The sequence below is a fragment of the Theropithecus gelada genome, chromosome 6, assembly GCF_003255815.1.
Source record: "Theropithecus gelada isolate Dixy chromosome 6, Tgel_1.0, whole genome shotgun sequence".
In the NCBI taxonomy this organism is placed as follows: domain Eukaryota; kingdom Metazoa; phylum Chordata; class Mammalia; order Primates; family Cercopithecidae; genus Theropithecus; species Theropithecus gelada.
Genome location: NC_037673.1, coordinates 38,609,426 through 38,633,342, shown reverse-complemented (window position 1 = coordinate 38,633,342; position 23,917 = coordinate 38,609,426). Strand labels below are relative to the sequence as shown.

The 23,917-nt window shown below is 35.9% G+C and overlaps 1 protein-coding gene across 3 annotated transcripts in view; it reads left to right on the top strand.

The window, feature by feature from the left end:
* RICTOR (RPTOR independent companion of MTOR complex 2) overlaps window positions 1-23,917 on the top strand; it is a 129,101-nt gene that overhangs the window by 43,073 nt on the left and 62,111 nt on the right. For all 3 annotated transcript variants that reach the window (XM_025388458.1, XM_025388457.1, XM_025388456.1), the window contains exons 3-5: window positions 4,141-4,238; window positions 21,788-21,852; window positions 22,729-22,860. Coding sequence is in view for 2 of the 3 variants with exons in the window: in XM_025388457.1 (XP_025244242.1) it covers window positions 4,141-4,238; window positions 21,788-21,852; window positions 22,729-22,860 (295 nt within the window). In the remaining variant the exon portion in view is untranslated. The remainder of the gene's footprint in view (window positions 1-4,140; window positions 4,239-21,787; window positions 21,853-22,728; window positions 22,861-23,917) is intronic.

Genomic DNA, 23,917 nt, shown 5'->3' with positions numbered 1-23,917 from the left:
ATGAATGTTAGATAGTAATTCAGTGTCTAAAATGGTCCTAATACTGTTTTAATTGATCTGGGAAGCCAAATACTGTCTGGGAGGTGGAGGTTCTTGGTAATTATATAAAGGAGAAAGCTTTGAGGAGGAGAGGGAAGGAGAAAGGCTGGTTCATTTTGGTTTGAGTTAAGAAGGATAACATCTTCATTAGGCAAACACTTGACTCATTGTTGAGTTACCACCACCTGTGAGTTTTTAAATTATGTACATGCAGTTTGTTGTTGTCATCAGTTTTCTTCCACGTCTATGTTAGATACATTAGAGAGGGAGTTGTGTTGTTTATTGCTATATTTCCAGTACCTAAAACAGTACCTGATCATAATAGCTATTCAGTTAATACTTGTTGAATGAATACACTTAGATGCAAGATTTTGCTTTGTAACAAGATTGTGGTTTTAAAAAAATGTCTGCAATCAGTTTGTACCCAAAAAATAAGCCGTATTTAAAAATTTGCAAACCTTTGTAAGGAATCTATCTTTTCAGACTAATCATCGTAACTGTTAGATCAGATAGCAGTAACTATATTGTCACAAGTAAATCTTACTGTTTGCTGCCTGACAAGCTAATGATAAATTGAAGTAAAATGTTTAGATTATACATTTCCATTAGATGCGTTTCACACTAGCTTCTATGAACCTCCACCCTGACTTTGCAAACTACCATAGGTCCTAAATTATCTAAAGCGTTGTTATAAAATTTTTATGAACTTCTCAAATATAGTTAAGTCATGTTAATGCCATTGACTTGCTTATAATTTTTCGCCTACAGTCTTTTCAAACAGATACAATTTATAGTAGTGAAAAGATACGACTAAATACTAACAGTGACCTATTCATGGCCCCTTGTAATTCTTTTTAATAGATCCAGTCTCACTCAGTGATGGATCATTCAACTTTCAAAATAACTCCCCAGAATCACTAAGTATAAAGACATATGCTAAACCGTAAGTCTCCAGCCCCTGAGCCTGGACTGGTACAGGTCTGTGGTTTGCTAGGGACCTGGCTGCACAGCAGTCGGTGAGCAGCGGGGGAGTGAGCATTACTGCCAGAGCTCCATCTCCTGTTAGATCAGCAACAGCATTAGATAATTAATAGGAGCACAAACCCTATTGTGCACTGCACATGTGAGGGAGCTAGGTTATGCCCTCCTTATGAGAATCTAATGTCTGGTGATTTGAGGTGAAACAGTTTCATCCCAAAACCATCCCCACCTCGGGTCCATGGAAAAATTGTTTTCCACAGAACCCGTCCCCGGTGTCCAGAAGGTTGGGGACTGCCATGCTAAATCACTTAAGATTGAATTTTATTTATGTTAAAAATATTTCGTCTGTCATGAAAATCAAATGACTAATCTCAGCATATAGCAACTTCAAAGCAATTGGAAATAGCTAAGTAGTGTACTTAGTGCTTTGACACCACATTTGTTGTCATAGACAACACCCTGTGTAAAAGAATGGAGTAAGGTAGGCAGACACAAGCTAAATTTAAACAGGACAATGTAAACAGTTTCATTTGGTGAGGAAAACACTAATTCAAAACAAACAATTCCTTGAGTTTGTGTTAACAGATAAGTCTCAAAGGAAGTCATAATGGCTCTTAAACTAAAATATCAAAAACTTGATAATGTATTTTAAAAATTGTGCTTTTGTTTTTATTTAAATAGGATGGCGAAGATTTTAGTAGTTTATAGCCATCTGAAGAAATTGACATTGTATTCCAGAGGTGGCAAACTACTGCCTGTAAGACCATATCTGGCCCATGGCTTGTTTTTGTAAAGTATATTTTTAAAGCATTTTTTTCGTTACTTTAAAGATGTTGCTTCACTGTCTTCTGTTTGGACAATAAATCCATTGTTACCCTTTTTTGGTTTTTTTTTGCTTTATGTAACTTTTTGTTGTTGTTGTTAATCTGGCTACTTTTAAGATTTTTCTCTATCAGTTGTTTTGAGCAATTTGATTGTAATCTGCCTAGGTCTAGTTTTCTTGGCTTGTTTTTGTAAAGCAAGTATTTTTTTTCTTTCATTACTTTAAAGATGTTGCTTCACTGTCTTCTGTTTTGTCCTGTTTTGGATAAGAAATCCGCCGTTAACTTTTTTTTTTTTTGGCTTTTCTCTGTGTAACTTCTTTTTTTTTTTTTTTTTTTTTAATCTGGCTACTCTTAAAATTAGCTCCATCAGTGGTTTTGAGCAATTTGATTATAATCTGCCTAGGTCTGAAAGTTTTCTGCATGTTTCTTATGATTGGGGCTTGATGAGCATTTTACTGGTTTATTGTTTTCATCAAATTTGGAAAGTTTTCATCCTTCACTTTTTTCTTTTTTTGCAAAGAAGATTTTATTAGGTGCTTTCTCTCTCTTATGAGGATTTGGGTCGCTCCAGGTGAAACTCCAAATTACTAGACATTACACTGCTTCCTTCAGTTGCAGCAAGTTTATCCCTATCCCACAGTGGGTGCTCAGGAAAGCATCTTGAGGGTGAATGGGTTTCCGGCCATTCATGGTTAAGTTTGTCTGATGCTTTTGTTAGTTAAGATGTTCCTGTGTCATTTCTTAGAAGCAGTTTTGTGTCTCCCTCCAAATAGTCCACCACCTGGCTGCACCCCACCTCCATCTGTCCCCCAGCTACCAGGTAATAGTGAATGGTTCAGAAGGTGCTGCTCTGGGGCAGCCAGGCCTTTAGCTGCAACACAAAACAATGAACAGCAGCAATTTCCAGCTCCCCCCATGGGTCTGATGCAAGGGCATTTTGATGGCATTCTAGTTGCACAGGATAGAGCAGTACGACAGCAGAAACACCACTGGCAGCACCTGGCAGGGGACAGGAGCCATGTTTGCAAGAGGCCTGGGAAGGCTGGGTGGCTTTTATCTATCATTTCTTCAAGTAATTGCTCTGTTCCCTCAATTCTTTCTTTCCTTTGGGGTTTCCAGTTACACATATGTTAAGCAGCTTAAAGTTCCACAGCTCACTGGTGGGGTTACATCCCAATACATCCATTGTAAGTTCAAAATGTCTTAAGTCAAAAATGCATTTAATGTGCCTAACCTACCAAACATCTTACTTTAGCCTAGCCTACCTTGAATATACTCAGAACACTTAGATTAACCTATAGTTGGGCAAAACTATCTCACACAAAGCCTATATTATAAGATGTTGTACATTTCATGCAGTATATTGAGTACTATACTGAAAAACAGTGGTTTTATGGGTTCTTGAAGTATATTTTCTACTGAATGTGTATTGCTTTGGCACCATGTAAAGTTGAAAAATTAAGTCTAACAGTTGTAAGTCACGGACCATCTATATATTTTATCTAATTTTTTGGTTTACTCAAACGGGGACAGTTTGTTTGGTCCCTTTTACTACATTGTAGCCTTGCTATCAAACAAATATCAAGTGAAAGTTGTGATGTTGAGATTTTTCTTAGTCTGTTTTATGCTGCTGTAACAGAGTATCTGAAACTGGGAAATTTATAAAATACAGAGATTTATTTCTCACAGTTCTGGAGGCTGGGAAGTCTGAGGTCAAGGGGCCTTTATCTAGTAAGTGCCTTCTTGCCATGTCATCCCATGCTGGAATGGAAGGTCAAGAGAGCACTGGAGGTGGGGTGAGAGGAGACATGCTTGTGAGAGCAAGAGCACAAGCAAGGTGGGGGTGGTACATGCAAGAGGGAGCCAAAAGCTTTTATAACAAACCCACTCTCATGATAACCCACTTCCTCCTCAACAATCCATTCATGGGGGCAGAGCCTTCATAACCTAATCACCTCTTAAAGGTCCCACTTCTCAACACTTTGCATTAGTGGTTTAAGTTTCCAACACAACTTTGGGGGAACACATTCAAATAATAGCAATATTTAAGATTTTGTGGTTGAGTAATTCCAGGCAGTGATACAGAGCTGGACCATGGGTATAGGGGAGTAGAGATGTGAAGTTAATTTGATTCATCACAGAGACTTTGAAGTCATTTAAATTAATAGATTTGGGGTGGAGGGTAACACTTCAAACCAAGAACCAAAGTTGTGAAGTTTTAATACTGCATGTTTTATGTGTTTCAGCGGGAAAATACTCAAAAAATTATGTTAAATTGTCTTGTCTTTCCTTCTAGAACCTTCTGATAACTTAAGAGAGATTCTCCAAAATGTGGCCAGATTGCAAGGAGTATCAAATATGAGAAAGCTAGGCCATCTGAATAACTTTACTAAGGTAAGTAACTTGAATTTTTATTATTATCTAAAATTCTTTGTTCCTTACCACACTTACTAAATGTTTCTTGACCATCATTAAATACAAATTCTTGTGTATTCACTCAGCATTAATGCTTTTCTTTCCTGCTTCTCATGGATTTTGTCCTGTGTATCTTAAACTTAAAAATGTATTTGTGTAATGGAATCATTACATCTTTGTTATAGAAAATTTGGTAGGTTCAGAAAAGAATAAAATCACTGAGAAATTTACAGTTCAACCTTTTATTCACATAAGGATGCATTTCTTTTGCCTTCTACTCATTTTACTTGATAATATATGGTACAGGCATACATTGGAGATATTGTAGGTGTGATTCTAAACCACTGCAATAAAGTGAATGCTGTAATAAAGGATGTCACGAGTTTTTTGGTTTCCCGGTGAGTATAAAAAGTTACGTTTATACTATAGTGTAGTCTGTTAAGTGTACAATAGTATTATGTTTAAAAAAATGTATGTACCTTAATTTAAAAATACTGATTAAAAAATACAGTCATCTGAGCCGTCAGCAGATTGTGGGGGTTTTTTTGTTGGTGGAGGAACTTGCCTCAATGTCGATGGCTGCTGCCTTATCAGAGTAGTGGTTGCTGAAGGTTGAGGTGACTGTAGCGATTTCTTAAAATAAGACAGCAATGAAGTTTGCCACATTGACTCTTTCTCTCATGAAAGATTTCTCTGTAGCATGCAATGCTGTTTGATAGCATTTTTCTTTCAAAATTGGAGTTAGTCCTCTCAAACCCTGCCACTGCTGTATCAACTAAGTTTCTGTAATATTCTGAATTATTTGTTGTCATTTCAACAGTGTTCACAGCATCTTCACCAGGAATAGATTTCATGAAACCCCGTTTTTGCTTATCCATAAGAGGAAACTCTTTATCCATTAAAGCTTTTTCATGAGATTGCAGCAATTCAGTCGCGTCTTCAGGCTCCAACTCTAATTCTAGTTCTCTTGCTATTTCTTCCACGTCTGCAGTGACTCCTTCCACTGACACCTTGAATGCCTCAAAGTCATCCATGAGTATTGGAATAAACTTCTTCCAAATTCCTGTTAGTGTTGAGATTTTGATGTCCTCCCATGAATCAGGAATGTTCTTAATGGCATCTGGAATGATGAATCCTTTCCAGAAGATTTTCAGTTTACTTTGACCAGATCCATCAGAGGAATCACTATCTGTGTAGTGTTACTACTATCTATTGTAGTGTTACAAAATGTATTTCATTAAAATAAGACTTGAAAATCAAAATTATTCCCCAATTCCCCGATTCATGGGCTGCAGAATGGATGTTGTGTTAGCAAGCATGAAAACAACATTAATCTCCTTGTGACTATCAGCTCTTGGGTGACTAGGTGCATTGTCAATGAGCAGTAATATTTTGAAAGAAATCTTTTTTTTTTCCCCTAAGCGATAGCAAATACTGTTTTCTCAACAGTACGTGTAAAATATTTAGTAAACCATGCTGTAAACAGATGTGCTGTCATCCAGGCCTTGTTCCATTTGTAAAGCAGAGACAAAGCAGCTTTAGCATAATTCTTAATATCTCTAGGATTTTCAGAATAGTAAATGATCATTGGGTTCAATCTAAAGTCACAAGCTGCATTAGCCCCAGACATGAGTCAGCCTGTCTTTTGAAGCTTTGATGCCAGACATTGACTTCTCTTTAGCTATGAAAGTTCTCGATGGCATCTTCTTCCAGTTGAAGATTGTTTGATCTGCGTTGAAAATCTGTTGCCTAGTGTAGCTACCTTGGTCAGTGATCTTAGCTGTGTCTGCTGAATAACTTTTTGCAGCTTTTGTATCAGCACCTACTGCTTTACCTTGCCATTTTATGTTATGGAGATGGGTTCTTTCCTTTAACCTCATGAACCATTCACACTTTTCTTCTGCAGCTTCCTCACCTCTGTCAGCCTTCATAACATTTAAGAGAGTTAGGGCCTTGCTTGCTCTGGGTTAGGCTTTAGTTTAAAGGAATGTTGGTAGCCAGTTTAATCTTCTATCTGGACCACTAAAACTTTGTATCAGCAGTAAGTCTGTTTTGCCTTCATATTATTTGTGTGTTTATTGGAGTAGTACTTTTAATTTTCTTCAAGAACTTTTCCTTTGCATTCACAACTTGGCTACCTGTTTGTCACAAGAGGCCTCTCTGGACTTTCTTCACTAAGCTCAATCTTTAACTTGTGATTTAAAGCGAGAGATGGTTGACTCTCCTTTTTATTTGAACACTTAGAGGCCATTATAGTGTTATTAATTTGCCCAATTTTACTAAGTATTGTATCTGAGGAAATAGGCCCAAAGAGAGAGGGAGAGACAGAAACAGCCAGTTGGTGGAGCAGTTGGAACACGTATTTATTAAGTTCATCGTCCTATATGGGTCCAGTTCATCTTGCCCCAAAACAATGATAATAGTTACATTGAGGATCACTGATCATAGATCACCCTAACAGACAGTAATAATAATGAAAACATTTTTAGTATTGTAAGAATTGCCAAAATGTGACAGACACACAAAGTGAGCTCATGCGTTTGGAAAAATGGCACCAATGAACTTGCTTGATGCAGGTTTGCCACAAACCTTCAATGTGTAAAAAACACAGCATCTGTGAAGCTCAATAAAATGAAGTATGCTTGTAAGTATTCATATTTAACTACATATGTGTGCCATATTTAATAAATATAGCCATAAACCCAAAGAACTATATTATAACTTTCTCTTTTCCTGATGTTGTATCCTCATTATTTGGATCTAAATTAGAGCCCAAATTGTAGGGGCCCTGGTCCCAAATAAACATTGATTTGATCTCTAATAGCAGCCCAGAATTCTTGAGTTTGATGAGTGGATTGGTATATTTCTCAGCCTTGTAATGCTGGACAGCCAATTCATGCAAACACTAAAATGCCTGCTATTTTGGGAGATACCCTAAAATAGAAAACAGAATGGGTCTTTGGGATAACGTTCCCCTTACCTTTTAGTATATCAAATATAAATTGTTTTTGATGAAAGAATTATTTTATGTTTTAACCCTTTGCTACTCAAAATATCCACAGTTCATCGGTATTGGTATCGCCTTGAAGCTTGTTTGAAAATGTGCTATTTTAGCCCCACCCCAGACCTACTAAATCAGGATCTACAGTTCAATAAAAAGTCTCAAGCAAACGTATGTGTACATTCAAGTTTGAGCTGCACTGTTTTAATCCTTCCAAATATTCTTTAAGTAATTGAACTGTGACTTGGATTTGATTTTTATTTCATAGAAATAGAAGGGGATGAGAATATAGTCACTGTGTAATACAATTTTTTTATGTAGTATAGTGCAATAAATATAGGTTGAGTTTTTTTCTATAGCTAGGGAAGCGAGCACATAGGCATTTATTTTTCATTAGTGAAGTTTTAAAATATTCTGGCTCTTTTTTAATATATAAGAGATGAGAAAATGATTTTGTATGAGGGATGAGAAAGTCATTTTTTAAAAAAAACTTTTAAAAACATTGAATAGGTACTGGAGAATGGGCTTTCAGAAATATGTTTCTGTATTTTGTAGTGTGAGTGAATGTAATGAAAGTCTTCAAACATCTTTCTTCAACATGGTGGTGAGATAATGTCACATCTTTAAGACTCCAACATTGTTCCAGGGTTGCAAAATGCATCTTCTAGTTTCATTGTCTTTTATTAAATTTTACAATTTTATTTCACCAATCTTCACTTAATTCAAATAAGCCTCACTTCCTTAGTTTTAACCATTAAAAACAATTATAATAGAGGTCTGTGTCCTGTTTGCAGTTATGATTGCTGTTATAACCAAGTTTGGACACCTTGATATATAGTTCCACATCTCTTGCCAATTAGGATTCTGAAAGTTGGGGATGGAGGTGAAAAGGGCAGTAATTCCTGTTATTTTACTTTGTTACCAGCATGGGCCCTACAGCAGTGTTAAAAATCTAGAATAGTGTTGCCTAATAGAAATATAACGTGAGCCACATATGTAATTTTAAATTTCCTAGTAGCCATACTAAAACAGTAAAAAGAAACATGACATTAATTTTTAATATTTTTATTAAGCCAGTATATCTAAAACATTATCATTTGATGTAATTAGTATAAAACATTATTAAATGTTATTTTGCTGTTTTTTCATACTAAAATTTTGAAAGCAAGTTTATAAGACTAGCCACATTTCCAGTGCTCATAGCCACTTGCGACTAGTAGCTAGTAACCACATTGGACAGTGAAGATACACAGCTTTTTGGAACAGGAGTGGCTTAAAAGCCTTCATTTCTAGGAATCTGTTGAACACGTCTTATTCTCCCTTCTCATTTATTTCTGTCTGGGTCCCAGGTTCTCTTGCATGAGGATTAGTTTCCCTTTTTTCTTTATTCTTCTCTCTCCAGTTTCCTTGTTTTCTGTCGGTCTAAATTTCCCCCCCACAGTATTTCACTAAGTTATTCACTCCACCTCCTCTTTCTTTCTTGATTTGTGCTCCCCGACTCTCTTCTGCCTTTACTCCTTCTCATCCCTTCTCTACTTCTTCCTTTTTCCCCTCTTCATCTTCTCACTCTTCTTTCTTCACCCTTCCGTGTCACCTTTCTCGTCCTCCATCTTTTCTCAGTCCCTTTGCCCCCTTTTCTGTTCCCCTCTCCTTCCTTTTCTCTGTTGTACCACTGTAGAGTGTGCAGTGATACATCTCTGTAATGAAGGCTCTAAACTTTTGTACTTTTTGTAGTCTTGTTTGTTTTTTGTTTTACCATATCCTTTAAAAAATGATTTTCATATATCCCTCTGGCCTTGGTGCAAGCTTTGCAGCAGCCCCTTTCTTTGCTATGTTGCTATGATTTTAAAATCCTGATAGCCAAACTTATTAGAATTTGTCTATTCTAAGAGTGAGTACGCCCTGAGTCACGATCTTAGGGGCTGTCCTCTGAATAGAGTCCATGAACTTTGGACTTGATAAAATGTGTTTTGACTCTTAGTGATGTGCTGGGAAAAGCATGAGCTTTAGATCAAACAGATGGAGACTTGAAGCACAACTGTGATTAACTGTCAGGGCAATCTTAGGCAGATTTCTTTACTCAGAGGTAATCTTGCTTTCTGTAGAGGCAAGGTCTCAGTCTAGTGCCTGGCACATAATATGTGCTCTGTAATAGGCGGTGCCTTGATTCAACCTCATGTTTGGTTTTTGTGTTTTTTTGTTCTTTTTGTCACCTCTCTAGTTTTTTAGCTGACTATAAGGTGGTGAGTCTGCTTAATAGTTTGAGTTGTCAATTGGTAAACTATTACTGTAAATCAGGGTTCTTCAGTGCCGGCATTACTAACAAATTGAGCTAGATTATTATTTGTTTTGAGAAGCTGCTGTGTGTATTTTAGGGTGTTCAGCATTGTCCCTGGCCTCTACCTACTAGATGCCAGTAGCACCCCCGCCCCAAACCAGTTGTGACAAGCAGAAATATCTCCAGATATTGCCAAATGTTCCCTGGGAGACAAAATTGCCCCCCATTAAGGACCATTTCTGTAAATAAATTGTGTGTAGATTTTATTATAAAATTTATTCAAATATGCAGCACAAAACAAACACTGAATTTAATTGTACTGTGTCTTGAATTCCATTTGTTAGAGACCTAAGTTTATAAATATTTAGGTAACTAGTATTCCTATAAAACCTGTAAATTCATTCATTTGCTTATTGAGTAAAATTTAGGAATTCTCAGACATTTCTAAGAATAGCTCTATAGAATAAGAAAATAAGAAAAATAATTATGATACCAGGACTAGTGGAGTTTGTTTGCCACCCTCTTCTGTGTTTCCATTTAGTTGATAGATATGCCTACTAAATTTTATCTGTTTTATTATTTATTGTAGGTTGCTCTGTTATTAAACCGAGTTTCTCAAACACAAAAAAATACATAATGTTTATTTTTCCACCCTCATATCCCTCTCTACTCCAAAGTGTGTCACATAATATGTGTTTAATTAATGGTATTAGATTGGGAAGATGATGCATTTTAAATATGAGTTTTTGTTTTTACTGGCATTTGTTTTGTTATTAAGTATAAGCCTGTTAGGATTAATTTATCTTACTAGAACAGTGACATTAAAATGTTGTATAGGGTGAACTTCAGCTTCAAAACTAAACCTCCTTTTAAGGTATAAAGAAAGGGAGCTAGTGATGTGATCCTTTAACCATGTGAATGTCACACACCCATGCTTGCCTTCTGACATCATCTCACTGGATAAAGTAATGTGTATAACAGACTGCTGATGAATATAATCTTAGTATTCTATTTTTAAAACTGACAACATGCTCATAATCTAAAGACCTGCTTTTTAAAGATGAAAATATTTCAACTCTTTCATATCTTAAAAGTTCTCTTTTCCTATACTTAATCTCATATATTTACATTAAAAGAAGCTTTAAAGGAATATTTATTTTGTTCTGCTTTTTAAAAACTTTAAGGTATAAGCTGAGTATAAAAAAATTAAAATGGTACAGAAGAATATATGATAAAAAGTGAAACTCTTCCCTTTCATACCCTTCCCACCCACCTCCCTGTTCTGACAGAAATACCACTCTCCAGCGGTAACCACTAGAAAATATTTATCCTTTTCTGGTATAATTATAAATATAAATGTATGTGTGTATTTTCTTGGGAATTGTGATATTTAAATGAGCTAAACAAAATGAAGAGTTTATTATTGTGCTCAGTTTATTTGCCATTTATTATACAGTTATACATCATTTATTTACCATTATTACCCAGGATATATTCAAGGAATGTATCATTAGGTGATTTCATCGTTTTGTGAACATCATAGAGTGTATTTACACAATCATTGATGGTGTAGTGTACTACATGTCCAGGCTATATGGTATAGTCTGTTGCTCTTAGGCTATGAATCTGTAAAGCATATTACTGTACTGAATACTGTAGGCAGTTGTAACACAGTGGTAAGTGTCTAAACATAGAAAAGATACAGTAAAAATATAGTATTATAATCTTATGGTACCACAGTCGTACATGTGATCCATCATTGACTGAAAAGTCGTTATGCAGTGCATGACTGTAGATGTATATGCAAAAAGGTATTTTTAAAATGAGAATGTGATATATGTGTATATAAATGTGTATGTGTATATGTATCTGTGTATGTATACGTATATTGACTTGCAGTTTGCTGCTTTCAACATCCCGATATATCGTAGGATGCTTTCCTTTTCTATACGTATCAATCTACTTTTTTTTGTAGCTGTGTGTGTGTGTGTTTATGTCTAAATTGCCATGTGAAAGACTGCCATGGAATTCTAATATGTGAGATAATGTTTTTTAAAATTAGGGTTGTTGTTTCTTTTGCTTATTTGGAAGAGCTATTTAACCTTCAAAGTAATACAAGTAAAACGGGAGTAGCATTTAGAACTACCTAGTTTTAACTAGTCATTACATTTTTTAAAACGTGATCATTTTAATAAACAGACAAATTTTTAATACTTGGAGATAATTTACGGTTCTGTTGTAATCTTTGTCAGAATATAATTGTTTATAGCCCTTTTTGAATATTTTAGTATTCGTGTAAGAAAGTCATATAGATTTATTGTAACAAATAACAGATTGATTAACTGAGGATGGACGTGGATTTTAGTAGGCAAACCAGTGACATTATCAAAATCTTTAACCCATCTTAAAATAAGATTTGTATAATAGTATTTGTTTTGCTTGTATAAAAATGTTAAGTTTAACATGTTATACTCATAAAATAATTGTGAACTTAAGATACTGAATGTTTAACTTGATTATAAGTAACAAATTCAGCAAACCTAATTCATCTTAGCTAAAATATAAAGAAGTTACTTGTGTACATAATTAGGAATATCAAATGTTGGATCCTAATTTCAGACAAGACAACCCAGGGGTTGAGACACTGTCAGTCACATGCTGCCATTCTACTTTTCATTCCTATTTTCTTTCAGGTTGTCTTCGTTCTCAGGTAAACACTTTCCATGGGACTAAGATAAGATACATCATCCTTAATACTTCTAGTCTTGAAAAGCAGAGAGTACGCTCTCTTAACATCTTTGTATATGAACTCTGATGTTACTTGGTCATGTTTAGCTAGGCGTTGTGACCGATAGCCAATTAAAAAAATGCATGGATGGCATGGGGAGTGCCAAACCCAATGAAAAGTGTGGTGTCTAATAATTTAGCATTTTATGTGACTGTTAACGCTAATTCTTACATTTTGTAATGTCTTTAACAATTTCTAAACATAGTCAATGATTTGTTCATAATATATAATAACAAGCCTATGAAATAGGGTAGACAGAATTACATTTTAATGACTTACATTAATATAGGAGATAGGATGTCACCAGTAATGGCTAAAATAGTAGTGACAAAACTGCTACCTAATGGTTGAAGATTAATTAGCAACTCGATTATTAGTAGAGGCTTCACAGGATGCCCATGTTTTAACTCACTCTGTGTTCTTCTGTTTCTTCTTGTGTCTTTCATAGTATATTAGTCCATTCTCACACTGCTGTGAAGAACTGCCCGAGACGGGGTAATTAAAGGAAAGATGTTTTATTGACTTACAGTTCCACAAGGCTGGGGAGACCTAAGGAAACTTATAATCATGGTGCAAAGGGAAGCAAACGTGTCCTTCTTCACATGGTGGCAGGAGAGATAATGAGTTCTGAGTGAAGGGGGAAGGAAGCTCCTCATAAAACCACTGATAGTGAGTTCTCTCAGAGGACTTTTTAAGGGGAAGTCCCTTATAAAAGCAGTGATAGTGAGTTCTCTCAGATCTCATGAGAACTCACTCACTATCATGAGAACAGCATGGAGGAAATGACCACATGATTCAAGTATTTTCACCTGGTTCCACCCTTGACACATGAGGATTATTACAATTCAATGTGAAATTTGGGTGGGAACACAGAGCCAAACGTTTTAATTCTTCCCTGGCCCCTCCAAAGTCTCATGTCCTCACATTTCAAAACACAAATATGCCCTTTCAACAGTTTCCCAAAGTCTTAACTCATTCCAGCATTAACCCAAAAGTCCAAGTCCAAAGTTTCATTGGAGACAAGGCAAGTCCCTTCTGCCTATGAGTCTGTTAAATCAAAAGCAAGTTAGTTACATCCTAGATACAGTGAGGGTACAGGCATTGGGTAAATACTCCCATTCCAAAGGGGAGAAATTGGCCAAAACGAAAGAACTACTACAGGCCCCATGCAAGTGCAAAACTCAATAGGGCAGTCATTAAACCTTCAAGTTCCAAAATGTTCTCCTTTGACTCCATGTCTCACATCCAGGTCACGCTGATGTAAGAAGTGAGCTCCCACAGCGTTGGGCAGCTCTGCCTCTGTCGCTTTGCAGGATACAGCACCCCCTTCTGTCTGCCTTCATGGGCTGGAATTGAGTGCCTGTGGCTTTTCCAGGTGCACAGTGCAAGCTGTCGGTGGATCTCCCATTCTGGGATCTGGAGAATAGTGGCCCTCTTCTCACAGCTCTACTAGGCAGTACCCCAGTGTGGACTCTGTGTGGGAGCTCCAACCCCATATTTCCCTTCCGCAGTGTCCTAGCAGAGGTTCTCCATGAGGGCTCCACCCCTGCAGCACACTTCTGTGTGGACATCCATGCATTTTCATACACCATCTGAAATCTAGACGGAGGTTCCCAAACCTCAGTTCCTGACTTCTATGCACCCACGGGCCCAACACCATGTGTAAATCGCCAAGGCTTGGGGCTTGCGCCATCTGAAGCAACTGCCTGAGCTCTGTGTTGCCCCTTTTAGCTGCAGCTGGGATACAGGGCACTAAAGACTACACAAAGCAGCAAGTCCCTGGGCCCTGACCAGGAAACCACTTTTTCCCCCTAGGCCTCTGGGTCTGTGATGGGAGGGGCTGCCATGAAGATCTCTGACATGCCTTGGAGACATTTTCCCTGTTGTCTTGGTAACTAACATTCAGATCCTTGTTACTTGTGCAAATTCCTGTGGCCAGCTTGAATTTCTCCTCAGAAAATGGAGGAGAAATTTTTCTTTTCTGTTGCATCATCAGGCTGCAAAGTTTTCAAACTTTTATGCTTTGCTTCACTTTTAAACATAAGTTCCAATTCCAAATTGTATCTTTGTGAATATATAAAACTGAATGCTTTATAGAGCAACCAAGTTACCTCTTGAATGCTTTGCTGCTTAGAATTTTTTTCCGCCAGATATCCTAAATCATTTCTCTCAAGTTCAAAGTTCACAGATCTCTAGTGCAGGGGCAAAATGCTGTCAGTCGCTTTGTTAAAGCATAGCAAGAATCACCTTTATTCCACTTCCCAACAAGTTCATCATCTCCATCTCAGACCATCTTAGCCTGGACTTCATTGTTCATATCACTATCAGCAATTTGATCAAAGCCATTCAACAAGTCTCTAGGAAGTTCCAAACTTTCCCACATTTTCCTGTCTTCTTCTGAGCCCTCTAAACTATTCCAGTCTCTGTCTGTTACCCAGTTCCAAAGTCACTTCCACATGTCGTGTATGTTTACAGCAGTGCCCCACTCTCTGTGGTACCAGTTTACTGTGTTAGTCTGTTCTCACAGTACTATAAAGAACTGCCCAAGATTGGATAATTTATAAAGGAAAGAGGTTAAATTGACTTACAGTTCTGCATGGCTGGGGAGACCTCAGGGAACTTACAATCATAGTGGAAGGGGAATCAAACACATCCTTCTTCACATGGCAGTAGGAGGGAAAAATGAGTGCCAAGCAAAGGGGGAAGCCCTTTATAAAACCAGCAGATAGCGTGAGAACTCACTGTCAGATGAGATTGGGTGTGTTCAGGGTGATATGGTCATAGACGGAACTCATTATCATGTGAACAGCATGGTGGAAACCGCCCCCATGATTCAGTTATCTCCACCTGGTCCTGCCCTTGACACGTGAGAATTATTAGAATTCAAGGTGAGATTTTGGTGGGGACACAGCCAAACCGTATCACATACAGAAAAAGCTAAAGAGATTAATGTTTACCTTAGGGTTTGGTTTTGTAAATTAGGAGATAACTAGTAAGGTAGTCATCACAAGAAATTTGTATCAAAGTCATTCTTATAATATTTTGAGATCTATATGTGAACTCTTAGTGATTAACAGTAAAAGTATATTTCTTTGATAATCCAAAATTTAGAATTCTATTACTATCTTCTTTCTTATTCCCAATATATATGTGAATTTAGTTACACATAGAAAGTTTAATCACTGCTTGGGATAATTCTGATTCAAAAGGTTTTTCATTTAAGACTGATTAAAGCCCTCTTATACAGTCCTGGAAACAACCTGAAAGCATTTAACCATTGTTGAATTCTATTTACTATCTCTGGAAAATAGGCACTAATTAATAACAAATATACTGTGTTTCTGCCATAATTGTTCTTTTTAGTTATTTATGATTTTCCAGTTTCCAGCTGATTCAGCATCTTTCTCAAAAATTTTTCTTGCAATTGAAATGCATCAACATTAATAATCAGAAAATGATACACCTCTATACAATTTTTAAATTGTGCATGTTTGTTTTTTAAGATTATAATACCTTCTAATTTTGTTTAACTTTTTCACTAAAACTGCTAACTCTAGGAAATGTTAAGTGGTAAATGGTCATATATTTTTCTGGTCTGAGAAGGTAGATAATTTGAAAATTAGGCCGGGCGCGGTGGCTCAAGCATGTAATCCCAGCACTTTGGGAGGCCGAGACGGGTGGATCACGACGTCAGGAGATCGAGACCATCCTGGCTAACACGGTGAAACCCCATCTCTACTAAAAAATACAAAAAACTAGCCGGGCGAGGTGGCGGGCGCCTGCAGTCCCAGCTACTCGGGAGGCTGAGGCAGGAGAATGGCGTAAACCCGGGAGGCGGAGCTCGCAGTGAGCTGAGATCTGGCCACTGCACTCCAGCCCGGGCGACAGAGCGAGACTCCGTCTCAAATAAAAAAAAAAAGAAAATTGTGTTCTCTGAATCTATAGTTTTCTACAAGGTTGGCAAATATGAGAAACATAATGCAGGAAATGAGAGTCAAGTATACACTTACGGGAAAAAACAACCCTTTAAAGGACAAGACTTTGTATACTGGTAGAATTTTACAACCTTTCATTTTATTAACATTCACTGTTCCTGTAGCAGAAGAATGGAAATACTGCCTTTTTAAGCAGTTGAGTTGATATGTGTAAATTATAATTTAAGAAAGTGACATTTTTTCCCAGTTTAAAAGCACAATATTTTGTATGTTGATATAAACAAATTCTAACTTTAATTTTTCTATATTATTTATATTTGGATATTCCCAAGGATGAAGTAATCATAGCTAGTGACCATAGTTTTCTTTCTTATTCATGTATGGTACCACATAGTGATAATGCTAGTATTCTGAAATATGTGAGAAATCTTTAAAACTAATAATTTATTTTAAGTAGTGAAAGTGCAGTTGTTTATGTTTTCATTCTTTGAAATGGGCAGTTTTTTTATGGTATATTTTTAGTTAGCAGTTCTGGAGAAAACAATAGTTAAATTTTCTTATTTGTTTTATGTATATATATAGCCAGGGTGCAGTTCTCCAGACTCTTGATGCCACATTTGAGGCTGGAGAAATGAAATAAGATGGTAATATTCAGTTGTTTTTTTACTTCCCCTCATCCCCAACCCTGTGTAAATAATTTCAATATAAAATTGTAGTAATGTTTTTCACAGTGGGCTCTGGCCTCACACTGGTTTGATCTGATTTCCAGCTTTACCACTTAATTACCTTTGTGGCCTTAGGAAGTCATATTAACCTCTCTAAGCCTCAGTTGTTTTCATGTACAGAAATACTACTAGGGTTGAGAAGATTAACAGTCAATAATTGTTACTTCTGTGTATATTCATCAATACTATATATAAAACTGTTCCTACATGGTGTGATACATGTTTAATTGTGAACATTTATAAAATACACAAAAATGCAGAGGAGAATAAATTATCTGTGATTCTACTTTCTTTTTTGTTAAATTTTTGGTGTTAAATTTTAATGTATACACTTTTTTTTAAAGTGTGTCTTTAAGAAATGTATCTTACGGAATCTTTTCCCTACTTAGCAATAGATTATGCATATTTTTTCTTATTATATATTATTTTAATGGCCTCATAAAGTTCCTCCTTTACAAACATTTTATTTCTGTTTCTTTAATGTTGTAAATAATGTCATAAGCATCTTATACTTGAACCTACTTTATATTAATAAAATAATTTAAAATACATAAATCTCCAAAAGTGGATCTTGATCTTAATGCATCTTTCCAATTTAGTTTATAAGATATTTTCAGTTTTCAATCCCATTACCAATATATAATAATATTTAAAATAATATTTTGCAATATATCTAAAAACAGTGTTATAGTAATATACAATATTTTAAACTATTTTTTGAAATATTTACAATAATAATGTTATACAGTAATATTTAAAACAATATTTTGCCATTTTTGTGAGTTTTAAGTAGAACTTTGCAATTCATTTGAGTTGGGTTTTAGGATAAATGAATATATGTCATATTTATTTGTCAATTATATTTCTTCAGTAAAATCCTTGTACATTTTCTTTGCCTGTCCTCCTTTGGGGTCCTGAGAAGTCTTTCTTCAATTTGTTTCAATATAAGGATCTGTATTAGTTTGCTAGGTGAAGATGGAATGCTATGAGCTGAATTGTGTCTCGTCAAAATTTGTGTGTTGAATTTCTAACCTCCAATACCTCAGAATGTGACTGTATTTGGAGATAGGGCCTTTGAAAAAGGTAATTAAGGAAAAATGTGGTCATATGGGTGGGTGGGCCTAATCCAGTATAACCTCTTAAAAAAGTGTAGATTAGGAGACAGACATACACATAGGAAGATACAGAAAATAGTCATATGTAAGGCAAGGAGAGAGACTTTGAAAAAAACAACCCTGCCAACACCTTGATCTTAGACTTCTGGCCTCCAGAATTATGAAAAAGTAAATTTCTGTTGTTTAAGCCACCCAGTCTGTGATATATGTTATAGTAGCCCTAGCAAACTACATACAGTGCCTTAACCTTTTTCTTACCGTACTTGTTGTAAATATTTTTTACTAACACATTATGTCACTTTTAATTTTAGGTATATGGTTGGTTTTTTAGAGGTATAGAAGTTTTATCTCAAAACTTAGAAATTTTTATGTTATTGTTTTAAATATGTATGTATAAAAATGCATTCTTTTAAATTTTTAACTACTTGCAATACTGTACAAGACAGTAAAAACAAAAGAAAAACATTATTTATACTCTTTGAAAGTCTGAAGCCTCTTTGTTCGTCATATCAAAATTTTAAGGAATACCAGTATTGTAATATCAGCAGTGTTGCAATATCTGATAGCAGCTATTCTGGTCCTGTCTCCTATCCTATTGTATTTGGGACCTCCTCCCCTCCCCTTTTTTCCTGTAAAGAAAAAATTGGACAGGAAATTTTTATAGTTATCCTACCAACAGGGTAGTAAACTTCTATGATCAACTTTTTCTTAGGGTCCATTCTTCTCATAGATGTGATGTGATATGTTGATCACTTTGGTTGCTTTATACTGTATGGTTACAGTGTTTATAACTTCATACTGAGAAAGAATATTAATAGCACTTTGGAGACCCTTCTTGGTCTTCAGTGTTAAATACATGATTTATCTTCTCTTTAATCCATTTCAGTTAGCCCCAATAAATCAATTAAGGACATTATACATAACTTTTAGGTAAAAGTAAATTCTCCAAACTCATACCTAGATTAAACAGGCATATATTCATCCAGGTGGGATCCATATAGCTAGTATTAGACCACCGCTCTCAATGAAAACTAGGAAAACCTGTTTGAAGGCAGCAGGCAGCTGCTCGGGCAACAATAAGTGCAGATGCCAACCTTTCAGAAAAGGGAGAATCTTGTACAAGTAAGCTGCTTCAACAACTTTTTCCCAGGGGACACTTGCTGATGTTAAGTGTGGGCAGGAAACAAGATTCAGGCGTTAGGCCCAGGAATACTGTTGCTGAAAGACAAAACAGCACAGAGGTTTTGGTGGAGTCCTAGGTGCATCAAGCGTGAGGAGATTCTCCCCTCAATTCAGTTGTTTAATCCTGGGGCTACCTGGGATGAGAAACTTAAAACCTAAGTGGAAAATCTTTGAAAATCAGGAATGGAGTTTGCAAAACAAAAATTAAATTTTTCATCTGCCTTGTACGAGGTTTCTTAACAATAGGCTTTCAGTTGAAACTTCAGGTGGCAAGCAGAAAGCAGAGGTAGGCCTGGTCTTACCAGGACAGCCCCCTCATGTGGACTCAACACCATCTAGTGGCTTAACAGAAAGAAGGCTGAACCTTCTGTGGAGACAGATAACACCATCAAATCTTTGCAAGTTTTTAGATACAATCAAAGACTGAGGAGCCACCAAAGGACAGGATTACGTGACTGAAAGGGAAAACAGCTAATAACGGATCCAGAGATGATCCACATCATTCAAGTGTATTAGATGAAACCTACTTTCAGTAACAACTATGTCATGAACATAGAGGATGTATGGAAGAAATTGATGTGAAATGAAGAATTTCATTAGCACATTGGAATGACTAAAAAGATTAAATGGAAATTCAAGAAGAGAATAATACAGTATCTAAATTTAAAAACTCATTAGATACATGTAATAGAAGATTAGACACATCAGAAAACAGGTTATAGAAAATATTCAGCTGAAGCATTGAGATAAAAGAAAATGGAAAAAAACAAAAGAGGATTTACAGATTTGTGATACACATGAAAAGATCTGGCATACATTTAATTGAATTACCAGAAGGAGAGTTTGGACAGAAGTAGTTTTGAAAATATATTGTATAGAATTTTTCAAAACTGCAGAAATAGATCAGCCCAGAGATTTAGGAAGTTTTGTTTACCCTGAGCAGAATAGCTACAAAGGAAACCACACCTAGAAACATTGTAATAAGATTGCTGGAAACCAAAGCTAAGGAAAGATGTCTTAAAAAGAGTCTGAGAGGCTGGGCACTGTGACTCATGCCCGTAATCCCAGCACTTTGGGAGGCCAAAGCAGGCGGATCACCTGAGGTCGGGAGTTCGAGACCAGACTGACCAACATGGAGAAACCCTGTCTCTACTAATAATACAAAATTAGCCAGGCTTGGTGGTAATCCCAGCTACTAGGGAGGCTGAGGCAGGAGAATCGCGTGAACGAGGGAGAGGGAGGTTGTGGTAGCCGAAGGGTGCGGTGAGCCAAGATTGCGCCGTTGCACTCCAGTCTGGGCAACAAGAGCGAAACTCCGTCTTAAAAAAAAAGAGTCTGAGAGGCCCAGTGCGGTGGCTCACGCCTGTAGTCCCAGCTCTTTGGGAAGCTTAGGCAGGCAGGTCACCTAAGGTCAGGAGTTCGAGACCAGCCTGGCCAACATGGCGAAACTCCGTCTGTACTAAAAATACAAAAATTAGCTGGGCGTGGTGGCAGACACCTGTAATCCCAGCTACTCCGAAGGCTGAGGCAGGAGAATCGCTTGAACCTGGGAGGCAGAGCTTGCAGTGAGCTCAGATCGCGCCACTGCACTCCAGCTTGGGTGATGGAGTGAGACTCCGTCTCATAAAAAAAAAAAAAAAAAAAAAAAAAAGAGTCTGAGAAATAAATGACATTCAAAAGAGTCAGCAATAACTCTGATGGCAGACTTCACAACTGAAACAATGGAAGCCATCTTGAAACTGTTGGAGGAAAATAGCAGCTAACCTAAAATTCTAAATATCCAGCAAAATATTCTTCAAACTTGAATGTAAAAAAAAAAAAAAAAATCATTTCCAGAGAAATAAAAAACAAGAAAATCATTACCAGCAACCTGGTCTAAAATTAAATCAAAACACTAACAAAACAAGTCAACAGCAACAACAGAGTTCTTCAGGTAGAAGGAAGATATCCCATTAAGGAACCGTTAAAATGATGAATAATAAAAAGGGCAAATATGTGAATAAATATAAATTGATATTGACTGTTCAATTGATAAATACTGTTCAAAAACAGTAATACAGTATAGTTTTTAAAAGATAGAAAAAACAATTGTAAAGTGAAATGTGAGGGGAGAAAGTAAAATTAAAGTGTGAGATTCTGGGATTATTGAGGACATTGTGAAGTGATACTTTTTGTTAGATGAGTCAACAATGCATGTTGTAATCTTAGTAGTAACCACTAAAAGAACCATTTTTAAAACAGTAAATTATGGAGAAGGAAAATGGAATAATAGAAAACAAATGAGTTTTTAAAAGGCAGGAAAGATAAAAGATTAAAGAAACTTAAAACTGGCAGAGCAAATGAGAAATAGTAAGATGATATAAATAAAGCTGCCTATTTGAACAGTAGAATCATAGTTTTCAAAATATTCCATAAAAATACCTTATTTTGCAGTGTAAACATATAATGTATATAAACATGTAAAAATATACAATACATACATACTTGTTTTGTTTTTCTGACAGCTTCTTTGTGATATTGGCCACAGTGAAGAAAAACTGGGCTTTAACTATGAGGATATCATAATTTGGTAAGTGTAGTTCATTTCCCTCTCCCATCCCTTCCAGATTTTAGTAATTTTAATTTTAGTAATTTTAAACTAGAAATAGAATAATACAGCACCTCATATTTGATTTCATAGAAACAGTTGCTTGAACATCAGAAAAATTTAAGAGCTACAGTAGTTTTATTTTTGTGAGTCTTTGTGATATTTTCTAATTACTAAATATGGGGAACCAAAGTGAATGTTCAAAAATACCTGGACTTCTATAATTTAAACTTTTAAATTAAATCTGAAATTTGCAGACTAAATTTCTCATATTATTCCCAGGAACAAGAGGAACCTATAACTCTAGGTCTTACCTAAGAGAAAGTGGTGCTTACAACAGACTTGATTTGCCCATGCACACTAGTAGAGGCATGTTATATAGTTTTATAACTATCTTTTAGGTACTCTTAGGAATTAAAATTGATATAAAAGGTCTGTGCCTGCTATTGGTGTAAATTATTTTTATCATTGATTTAAACCAATGATTTTTGGGAGAGGTATGGAACAGGTAGCCAGAGAGAGGATATTTGATTGTAGAGACACAAATGGTATAGCTTGAAAAAGGTGTATTTAATTTTCCATTGTTTATATAAAATAAAGAACAGAAGGTAAGAACTCAGTAACATTTTCTTGATTGGCAAGAATGTACTAAGGAGGCACAGATTTAAAAAAGCAACACTAAGTGAAATTGTATGGGTTGGAGTGAATAATTTTTATATATGTAGAATGCTCTTAGATAGAATTCCGTTCATGACTAGAATTTTTGCATATTTTGGCTGAGGAATAATTTGGTAATATAATTTTGTGTGTATTTGAAACCTGTGCAGCAAAACTTCTGTTTTGTTTGTTTTCATACAGTTTGCGGTTAGCTTTATTAAATGAAGCAAAAGAAGTGCGAGCAGCAGGGCTACGAGCGCTTCGATATCTCATCCAAGACTCCAGTATTCTCCAGAAGGTGCTAAAATTGAAAGTGGACTATTTAATAGCTAGGTAAATTTCCTAGAGTTGTTTATATGTTTTTGAAATTTTGTGTTGAGTTTTTAGCATGTCTACCATAAAGTGTACAGATTTTTACTCTAGTATAACCTTGATGCGTTTTGCATACACACACACACCCCGCCCCCCCAAGTAACAAGATTTAGATCATTTTCCACATCCCAGTAAAGCTGTTATACACTGCAATCAGTTGTAAACATAATTCTAACTTTTCCCATTGCACACTAGTTTTTCCTCTTCTTGAGCATTGTGTTGGACGTATACAGTAATTACTCTTTTTTTCTCATTATTATCTTTGAGATTCATCTATGTTTTTCTGTTTTGTTTTGTTTTTGTTTTTGTTTTTTCTTGCTGTGTAACATTTCATTTTATAAATAGACCACAATTTATTCCATTCTGTTGAAGCTTTTCTGGGTTGTTTTCAGTGTTTGACTATGGAATAAAGTTGCCCTGAATATTCTTGTAGAAGGCTGCAAGAATATTCTTATAGAAGAAGAAATGCACTCATTTCTCTTATGTATATGTAGAACTAGAATTTCTGGGTTGTAAGATACATGTATGTTTAGCTTTAGTAGATATTGCTGAAGAGTTTGCTAAATGATTGCACTGATTATATGTCTACTATTATGTATAGGAGTTTCAGTCTCCCCGTATCCTCATCAACACTTGATATTTTCAGTTTTTGGTTATATCGTTTCTTGTGTGGTTTTCATTGTGGGGTCTCATTGTGGTTTTAACTTGTGTTCCCTGATGAGTGATGATGTTAAGCACTTTTCATTTGCTGGTTGAAAGTTTGGGTATCCTATCTTTTACTCATTTGTGAATTGGATTATCTTTCTTGTTATGTAGGAATTCTTGATATCTTCTGGATATGAGTCTTTACAGATGTATGTATTGAAAATGTCTTCTTTCAGTTCGCCTTGCCTTTGCTTTGCCTCTGCCTTACCTCTTCACTCTTTTAATGGGTCTTTGATGAACAAAAGTTCATAATTAGTGAAATCCAGAATGCTTTTTGGTCTATTTGGAAGAGATCTATGTTTTCTTTTAAAGG